General features: G+C 39.3%; 2 protein-coding genes across 3 annotated transcripts in view; one reads left to right on the top strand and one right to left on the bottom strand.

Annotated features, from left to right (window-relative positions):
* FAF1 (Fas associated factor 1) overlaps positions 1–3,409 on the bottom strand; it is a 394,833-nt gene extending 391,424 nt beyond the window's left edge. Inside the window, exons 1-2 of the mRNA XM_074334706.2 lie at positions 2,930–3,409; positions 1,071–1,150 (exon numbers count right to left, since the gene is read on the bottom strand). The gene's annotated coding sequence lies outside the window, so the exon portion shown is untranslated. The remainder of the gene's footprint in view (positions 1–1,070; positions 1,151–2,929) is intronic.
* Positions 3,410–3,503: 94 nt separating this feature from the next.
* Positions 3,504–9,594, top strand: CDKN2C (cyclin dependent kinase inhibitor 2C). Of its 2 annotated transcripts, XM_019742897.3 has the most exons (3): positions 3,504–4,753; positions 5,208–5,347; positions 8,842–9,594. In XM_019742897.3, the coding sequence occupies exons 2-3, from the start codon at positions 5,219–5,221 to the stop codon at positions 9,217–9,219; spliced, it is 507 nt and encodes a 168-aa protein (XP_019598456.1). In that variant the 5' UTR covers positions 3,504–4,753; positions 5,208–5,218; the 3' UTR covers positions 9,220–9,594. The 2 variants fall into 2 exon arrangements, with proteins under 2 accessions (XP_019598456.1, XP_019598457.1); XM_019742898.3 differs by lacking the exon at positions 3,504–4,753 and having other exon boundaries at positions 5,085–5,347.
* Positions 9,595–10,130: the final 536 nt, after the last annotated feature.

A 10,130-nucleotide genomic window follows, 5' to 3' on the forward strand; every position in this document is an offset into this window, starting at 1 on the left:
CAGCCTAATTCAAACACTGCATAGATTTTTTTTCTAGAATCTCCATGTTCTTTGATCTTATCATTATCCTTTTAAAGGGAACTTTTATTTCATCTTTCCCTCAAATATATATAATAAAGTTTATTTGTACTTATTAGGCTAAATTTTTATTTGAAATAATTTTAGATTTATAGAATAGTTGCAAAGATAGTACAGAATATTCCTGTTTACCATTTATCCAGCTTCCTGTAATGTTACTATCTTACATACCTATGGTACAGCTATCAAAACTAAGAAATTAACATTAGTACAATACTATTAATTATATTCTAGAGACTCTATTTGGATTTTTACATTAATGTCCTTTTATTGTTCCAGGTCCAACCCAGAATACCACATTACATTTAGTCATCATGTTTCATTAGCCTCTTCCAATCTGTGACATTTCCCCAGTCCTGACTTTTGAATAGTGGTCAGGAACTTTATAGAATGTCCCTCAGTTTGGGTTTATCTGATGTTTTATCTGAATTACTCCAAGTTTATGGATTTGGGGGAAGATTACCAGAGATGATGTGTCCTCATCACATCACATCATGGGCACATGATATCAACATGACTTGTTGATCCTTTGGTTAAGTTAATCAAGCTTTTTAACAACACTATTGGATTATAATATAATTCATGAGAAGATTAATGCTATTACAGGGTTAGATCCACACTTAAATTATCACATATATTTCATTTAATGATTTAATGTTCTTTAGGAATTTAGTGCCTAATCCTGGACATTTAAGTAATGAAAAAGGTATAACATTTGGGACCTTAAAATCTGAGTTCAAATCCTATATCTACTACCTACGGGATTTAAGTCACAATCTCTACAAGCCTCCATTCCTTCACCTGAAAAATGGGGATAATTATATTTACCTCAAAGAGTTGTTGCCAAGATTAAATAATGTGTGCATGATATTTTATAACCATGACATGCTGTACAAGTATTCAGTATTGTTGTTATGTTTAAGCTTTTGAGTTGCTTACTAGGCTTTTTTTTTACCTTACAAAAAGACTTTTTTAAGTGATGTAATACCTACATGAAAAAGCCTGTTGAATCTCAGAAATAAAAAAAAAAGGTCTCCTGAGGGTACCAGTCTGTTGTCCACTTCTGTTGGATCTATAAATACAACAAAGAGAAAGACTTTGAAACTAGGTAAAGAAATTGTAAATGTCATATATATATTTCCCTAAGTTAATCATTCAGAAACTGTGCACACTTAAGTCAATGAGGGAAAAGCACAAAATCATCTGATTAAATTATATGTCTATAAGCCCTTTAAAATGAGTACAAACTGCTGGAAAATAATGTCCATGACACTTAGTTTTTAAATCCAAATATAAAATCTCTATTTTCAGTGTTCAAAGAGAAATCATTACTATGCTAAAAGAAAAACCACTACTTTCAATATGATAGATGCTTAACTGTGAATCTTTCTTATGTACCATGTTAGAATGTAAGCCTATTGAGGGCAGAGATACTCACTTTTGAATCTACTTCAGTGCACTCGCACTCAATAAATATTAGATTTTCATTGGAGGTACTTTGTAGCGCTTACTTATGCTCTCTGAACTAAGACTGCAACCTCTGCCAGCTCTGGTTTATACAATAAGCAGACTAAGCATATATGCTTTAGGGCACCAGCAACACCAGAGTAAAAAAACAAAAATATTCCCTTAAAGGATTTAATATTTCAGCAAAAGCCCAAAAGTAGTCATTATGGAAAAAATCAGATCCTTGGTGGACTTCTTTACACTTATTTTTTGGTTTTGTATTATTTTTATTTTATTTACATATGAAGTGAGGTGGTGAGACATCAAAATATTTTCAGTGCTTAGTACCTCCAAAAATCTTAATCCAGCTCTGTATGCATCTTAAATTACCATATATTTTATTTACTTACTTATTCAGCAAAAAGTATTTTATTTCATGAAAATTATACCACACATAACCTATGTTATAATGAGTACAATATAATATTCTTCCTTAGTACTATATCTTCTCTTAGCAAAAAACCATAAGTGCTTTAAAGCAACTCTCATAAATTGGACTAATGCCAGTTATCTCTCATCAGCCAGTAGGGCAATAATACCATCACACCCTCCAGCCATGCTAAAAGGTTACACAGTAAGTTCCCAGAATAATCAAAAGTAAATTACATTATTTATGGTGTTTTTTCTGGTATAAATGGAATCTAAATGTTCTATTTGAAATGTCTAACTATGTAAAAGAAAATAGAGAAGTTAATTTCTTGTACTGTAGTTTACGCTTGATTCACATTTCAAGTTTAGTTATCTAAGAAAAGAGCTCTGAGTATTTTTTTCTCAACAGTTCAGTTAAAGAAAACACAGCCAGATTCTTCCCAGTTTCAACTCTCCCTCCCAATCTGTTACTAGATGATTATCCAGATGTTTCTGTTGCTAATATTCCCAATATGCTTCAGGAGCTGTGTACAGATGTTGCTTGAGGATATGCTTGCTAGAGGCTGATACTAATTAGACCACTTGTCATTTTTTGCTTGGTTTCATTTTGACCACTGGGTGCATCATGTAACCATGTTGGATATTTTCAAGAACAAAAAATATAGAAAGCTGTAGTTAATTATTCTTACACAGCTAAAAGAGGAAGTTAAAGTACAGAGAGAACTGGTGTCTCAGATGATTGAAATAAACGATTTACATTCAGACACCCCTCCCCCCCAAAAAAAACAAGTCCCCATCTATGTAGTCAAAATGAGAGCTTTGGCAATAAAGAAATGGCCTTTATAGAAAATCCTTCCCAACATGTATTTTAAATTTTGTTTTCAAGTTAATTGTTCTTCTCCCTTAAGAAATGGAATATTCAACAGTTTCTAGTCCCTAGAACATTAAGGTTTCAGAGTTCGTCATGATTTCTTACCTATATACTATGTCTTTAGTATTCGTAAAAATCACTCTATAAAAGACTTTTGCTTTTGCTGAGCACTGTTCTTGCTGTCAGTCCGGGTTTCTCCCTCCACCCCCACCGCCACCTCTGCCCACCGCGGCCCTGGGCGTTGATCTGGCAGGTGCGAGGCCGGGGCCCAGCTGAAAGGAGGCCAAGTTTACACAGCGCGAGCCCCAAAGGAGGAGGAGGCAGCGCAGGCCTGGCCGCGGTAACTTCGAGAGCCTGGCGGCGGAGCCCAGCGGCCGGATCGCTCTCCGCCTTCCAGCAGCCAGCGGCGCCCAGCCTCTAAGGCCCTGCGGCTCTCCGCGGCCGTCTTAATTAACAACCTCTTCCTCTCACGCCCGCCCTCGCCGGGCTCCGGGCAGCCCCGGGTTTCGCTTAGCAGACTGCATCCCGCCAGCTAGCGGGAGGAGGCCGCGGGTGGGAGCCAAAGCGAGAGACCCGGGGAGGGAGGCAGGAGCTAGGAGGCGGGAGAAAGGGCGCTGGGCGGGAGGCGGAGCGAGCGAGGCTGCGAGCTAGAGCGCCACCCGGGCTGAGGGCGGGGCGTGGGCGGTGCCCGGCCTTCCCGCTCGTGCGGCGCTGCAACTCCGCCGAGCCTCCTTAAAACTCTGCCGTTAAAATGGGGGCGGGTTTTTCAACTCAAAAAGCGCTCAATTTTTTTCTTTTCAAAAAAAGCTGATGAGGTCGGAAAAGGGAGAAGAAACCGGCACCGTCTCTGCAGCGGCAACAGAAGCAGCAATTGTTTGAGCGAAAAAAAGAAGCAAAGGAGGGAGGGAAGGAAAAGAGCAGAAAGGGGGACAACGCTCAAGTGTCTGTAGGGGTGAAGGGAACAGGGACCAGCGACTTGGGGGGACCAGCTACAAAAGAAACTGTCACTGGGAGTACTGCGGCTCGGAAGGAAGCAGTGCTATCCAGCTCCGCTCTAGGGCACAGCTGGCTGGCAGCCTCTGCCCTGTCGGCGGCAAAGGCTGGGGGCACAGGCCTGGGGACCGCGAGACGTTGGCGAAGTGGCACCGGGAGCCGAAGCTGCTGGGCTCTTGCCGAGAGGGGCTGTGGGACTGGCTGCGCCCTGGGATTGTGGTGACTCCCCTTACTCAGAGCTTGGCCTGCGCTTCCCAGGATTGTCCTGATCTCCGGAGACCCTCAGAAAACCGGGAAAGGAAGGAAAAGACGGCGGCGGCAGCCCAATGAGCGTCTGCAGTAGGAAGTCTGAACGCGCTCGGTCGTAGGCGGGAAGTTACCGGTAGGCTGCCCGGTGCAGCCGCGATGCTGCCGCGTGCTGCCACAGCAGCCCTGGCCACATAGACGCTTCCCGCATCGCTCTCCCTTTCGTTACGCTGCTGAGTCCCGGGACCCGGTAGGGCCGGCATGACCCGCTTGCCCGGGCCCCGCCGCGCGCCCGGCCGTCTCCGAGGACGCGCGCCGAGCCTGGCTCCCACGGCCTCTGAGGCTCGGTGGGGCTGCGGCAGCCCAGCGGGCGGGCTCCGGAGCCTTCCCGCGCGGCGTTAGTCCGCTGCTCGGCAGGGACGCCAATAAAGGCTCCTCCCAAGAAGCGGAGGCCACTGAGGAGTCGTTAAGACCTGTAACTTGAGGGCCACGGAACTGCTACTCCCGTTTGCTTTTGGCGATCATCTTTAACCCCCCGGAGTACGTCAGCATCCAGCCACAGCTGCGCTCTCTCTGCAGCGGAGGGCTCAGGACTACCCCTTCGGGCGTGACGGATGGAGACCGAGCCTCTCGGAGGACCTGCCCCTACAGTTCTGGCTCGCGCCGCTCAAGTCGCCACCGTGAACAAGGGTGGGTGAACGCCTTTTCTTTTCCCCCAAATGTCTTTCCTTCCGCGGTATTTTCTGCCCTGATCTAGTCCCTTAAGTCTCCGCACACATTCCTCGCAGAGATCTGTTGTGTAGGTACGTGACAGCTCTGCCTACATTTTACGTCCAGAGTAATTTACCAGGAATATGAGTGTGTCTGTGTCTCTCTGTTGAATCACCAGAATTCTTCATAGGGGTTAAGCTAAAAAGCGAGGAGCGGAGCCCCTCTCCAATGGCTCAGTTTTGCTGAATAATCACGTGTGAATCGAGGGGCGGGCTTTTGGCAGGCAGGTCTTACTAGTATTTACTACCAAGCTCTACTCCAGATTAACCATCCCAGTCCTTCTGTCAGTCTCCGATGCCATCATGCAGCCTGGTTAGGAGCAAAGGAAAGGGGAAAAAGAAAAACAACTAATTCATCTTTTCCCGACCGTCAGGACCCTAAAGAATGGCCGAACCTTGGGGGAACGAGTTGGCGTCCGCAGCTGCCAGGGGGGACCTAGAGCAACTTACTAGTTTGTTGCAAAATAATGTAAACGTCAATGCACAAAATGGATTTGGAAGGACTGCGCTGCAGGTTGGTATCCAGAGAGGTGGGGAAAACAGGTCAACAGTGTTGCCTACGTGACCCGGGTTTCTAGAATAACAGCTTTTAAGCTTTCAGGGGTACAACATTTCACTGTTTTTAAACCTAGTTGGTTGCCATATTTTATATTTTTAAGTGGATCCAACTCTCCAAAATGACGTACTTTGAACAAACTCGTCAAATCCAATAACATCCTCTGTATTAAGTGGGTTCCAGGTTTGGTCTTAATTTTTGGAATGTTTTTGTGACTGTAAGGATTTGAAAGTAGTCGTAGCAGTGCTGAGTTTTTTTTGGGGGGGGCGGTTAGACAGCTCTGTAAACACATTATTATGATTATTTGAAGTAAATATACTGTTATTAGTGGTTTCCTTACTTTGCTCCAATAATTGACTTTAACGTTAATTTTCTTGACTACTGGCGAGGCTGTTTTTCCTTCAAATGCTTCAAGTTTTGACAAACGACCTTTCCTCGTTTGGAATGGGTGGACTGGGCACGGGGACAGGATGTACATTTCACAGTTAATGTAATACCATCCACCCATTCAGTATTGAGGAGGAATAAAAAGTTGAATTTTCTAATCAGAGTTCAGCTTGTAGTATTTTTGTGTCTGCGGTCATGCCGTGGTATGTTCTAATTTTCAGTAATTAGATTTACAAGCAACAAATGAAACATGTCCAGGTGCCAAGCATTGTACCTGATAATTTTTTTCCTCTGAACGTTATCATGTAACTTAGGTGAAAGGCTTAGAACAGAAAAATGGAAAAGTAGTCTCAAATAGTTGCTTTATCAGAGTTCTGATGACATTCTTATGAGCTATTCTTATTCCGAAATGCCACACTTGAAGCACTGAACATTGGGGAGAGGGTTTTTAGGGTGCTTTGTTTTAGTTACAAGAATTAGATATTTAAGTGGCAAGAGATATACTCTTAACTGATGAAGTCCATACAGTGTGTACATTTTAAATCAGAATACACTGACCTTGCAAAATTTTATGTATTAAGGAAGCTAATGCGTAGATACTAAATAATTTATCTTATTTCAGGTAGATTAAATGGGGAAAGGAATTGTTTTCTTTTCTCACCTACTAGTTTTTAACAGGTTTGGTGATGACCGCAATACGACAAATTTAATATATTAAAAAGTTTCCTATTGAAAACTTAAAAGATTGTATAAATCTCACAAAGAATGAACCTCTTAACCCTGCTCAGAATAAGATCTTACAGGACTTTTGACGAACAGGAAGACTGGAAGATTAACACTGAAAAAAAAGTTTTGACAAACATTTTAAATGCAATTCTGCAATCTTGTTTATATTAACCATATTTATCAAGATACTAACACCCACTTATTGTGGCTTAGTCCTAGTACATATAATAAAACACACACAAAAACAGGAATCTCAAGGCTTATTTTCAGTATGTATAATCCTGACTCTGAAGTTATGTCATAACTAAAGAAAGAATTTTCTTTCAGAACAATTTCTAATATTACTATTATTCTCTGTGAAAGATGGCAAATTTCTTTCTACATTTATGTTTATTTAACTCAAGAGTGAAAGTTTTTCCCCCCTTCCTAGTGTAAGCTTCTCAGTCAGGATAATATCAAAGGCCTTAATCGTACATTTACTTTACAAAGATCCAAGGTGTCTGTCTTTTATTTTTCCCAGTCCAAGTCCTTAAATGTGACTAAATCTTTAGAGGCAATTGAAAATTAGATTGTGTTAATTTTTAATAATTAAAAAATATATTTCATAGAAGTTCTTGAAAAATAAATTATGTATCATTTTTACCACTGCCCCAAAGGAAGGACTAAAAGCCAGCAGGGTTTTATCAACAGGGACGCTTAATATCTTGGCCATCTACATAGAGTACATTTATAAAATATTATTCATTCTAAATATATTTTATTATTTAATTTGTGATTTTTTAAAAAACAAACATTTTAAAAGAGATAAACTTTGTACATATTTTTCAATGAATTGTATTTAATTTCACAAATATTTGGGTGTCTATTATGTAATCTATTTATTATAAATTTACATTATTATGAGTATAGCTAAATATAAATGAAACCAGTTCAAATGCTGAAATTTTCTGTCATGTTAATGAGACTATATCTTTTTTCACAACTAAATTATATGTGTTATATAATTGCATGCTGCTCTACAAGATATTTTATAATTATGAGAGCCTAATAGAAACCTCTTATTAGAGTGAAATATATTCAAACAACAGTAGATAAATCTTTGTCTTGAGAATTATTTGTATGTTGACAGCAAATTTTAATACCACATTCTGACTTTAAAAATGTTGGCAGTTTATAAATAGCTATTCCTAAATGCCTGATAATAACTGCAAAAGAAAGTAAGATGGGATCACCAGTTCCCATCTTACTTACTTACTCATTAAATGGGTTCAAACCACAGACAAAGCTATCTGTGTCCCAAAATACACATTAAATATCTTACTTTCTTTTGCTCACTTGAAAAATCAGGACGCTAGTTAGGACTTGAAGAAACAGTAAGTAGTATAGTAGGATGACTTTCATTCTTTTCAAGAATAGTTGCCATACTATCATCTATCTAATAAACGGCATATCATGAACTTAATTTTAGAGAAATCAATATCATAAGCCACGTAGAACACTGTTGCTTATTTAACACCTTAATAATCAGTAACATTTTAAAATTACAAGTGAAGGTTTCTAAGCACTGAATACACCTAGTACCCAATATGAAATAACTTGCAAAGAAAAATTTTTTTAAAAAATCACTTGTAAATTTGGCACTATATCTATTGGGAGAGAACTTGTGAAAATTAATCATTTAAGAAAATATCAGGTCTGGATTTTTAGTAGATAGTTTTTACACTAGGTGATAGAGTCTGATGTGTAGAAATACTTCTTTAGAGGCATTTAAAGAAACTCTCTTTATTTCTTTTCAGTAGCTAGCTAGAAAATAAATTTTACCCACATTTGATTTTACAAAATAAATACCCTAGGTACATTTTATGAGTATGAACAAGTACAGGAGACTTATTTAAATCTCAAATTCCATTTCTTTTATTTTAATAAATTCATGAAGTTACTCAACTCTTCAAGTGAGATAGAGAACTGAGTTGTGAGTGAATTTTATACATTTTGGACTATTTCTATTTTATTGATCAACTTACCCTACTTTTCAGCCGTTGAAGATATTCCATAATACCGGGAGTGACAAAAAAAAATGTATATGTTAAGAAATGTTATCTTAAAATGTGTATACATTTTTCTGGCACCCTCTGTAGAAGCGCAATTTTTATGCTTTTTCTTCTTGTACCTACTAGTACTTTCCTTCCTACAATTGAGCCCTTCAAACTCCATCATATGGGTCTTCCCCAAGAACTCCTTCACCAAAAATGGTTACATAAATAGAAGTGGTGGATATTTGAAAAAATTCTTGTAGTAGGAGTGCTTAAAGGATTCTACGCTTTTTTCTTCTTTTCTAGGTTATGAAACTTGGAAATCCCGAGATTGCCAGGAGACTACTACTTCGAGGTGCTAATCCCAATTTGAGAGACGGAACTGGTTTCGCTGTCATTCACGATGCAGCCAGAGCAGGTTTCCTGGACACTTTACAGACTTTGCTGGAGTTTCAAGCTGATGTCAACCTCGAGGATAATGAAGGGAACCTGCCCTTGCACTTGGCTGCCAAAGAAGGCCACCTCTCGGTGGTGGAGTTCCTTGTGAAGCACACCGCCAGCAAAGTGGGGCATCGGAACCATAAGGGGGATACCGCTTGCGACTTGGCCCGGCTCTACGGGAGGAACGAGGTCGTTAGCCTGATGGAGGGAAACCGGGCAGAGGGAGCTGAGAATCTGCAATGAATGTGGGGAGGGCTCTCCCACACTGCCTTGTATTTTGTCAGTTAAATGGTTTGCTGTACGATTTTAATATCATTTGTTAAAATTCAGTTTTGTCATATTTTAAGCAGCTAGTTAAATCTTTTGAAACTGCTACGTGGAAATCTTACTACAGGCTTACAAATATATTTAAGCAACATCTTTTTCACCTGCAAAATCCCGAGTTTAACATGTAATTGCAAATAGTTTTGACTTTCTTCTGAATATTTTATCTTTCTTTGACTGTTTCCTTGCTTCTTCCTTTGCCAGTCTCAATACCTAATTTTGGAGAGTTTGTTTTAAAAATGGTTTGTCCTGATGCTTTTGCCTAATTAAAACACATTTTTCAAAACAGGACAATGTTTTTCTGTGATTTCCACTTCTCTATAATCCCCACATAATTTGCCACTTGCTAAGGAGGACTGTACTAAAACATCATGATATTTTAAGTTTTGACATTAGAAAACGTAGACCAATTGAAAAACTAGACGTGTTCTATTGATGATTCAGTTATTCTTTTCTTCCTCTCCCAGAAGAGTTCACTTGGTGCCTAGTATTTCTGATTTAAAATAGAATAAGAACAATGTTTTTTGAATATCAAACCTGAAATTATTTCAGTGTGAATTTATCCTAATGTTTAATCTTCTCGTTCTCAAACTTAAGTTGAATAGTTGAAAAACAGGTTTCAGAAGTAACGACCTAAAAACAAATATATGTTAGCTCTAAAAGCCACTTTAAAAAGAAAATGCCGCCTTAAAAGCACTTCCCATTGGTTGATTTATTAAAAACCCACATGAAACAATTGATTAAATAATATGTTTCCCAAAATTATACCATAACTATACTGAGTGCAACACTGGCTTTTTCTCCCTGCATGTCAAAAATGTAAAATTACA

This window comes from Rhinolophus sinicus, chromosome 14 (assembly GCF_057876585.1).
Source record: "Rhinolophus sinicus isolate RSI-liver-muscle chromosome 14, RSI-T2T, whole genome shotgun sequence".
Classification (NCBI taxonomy): Eukaryota; Metazoa; Chordata; class Mammalia; order Chiroptera; family Rhinolophidae; genus Rhinolophus; species Rhinolophus sinicus.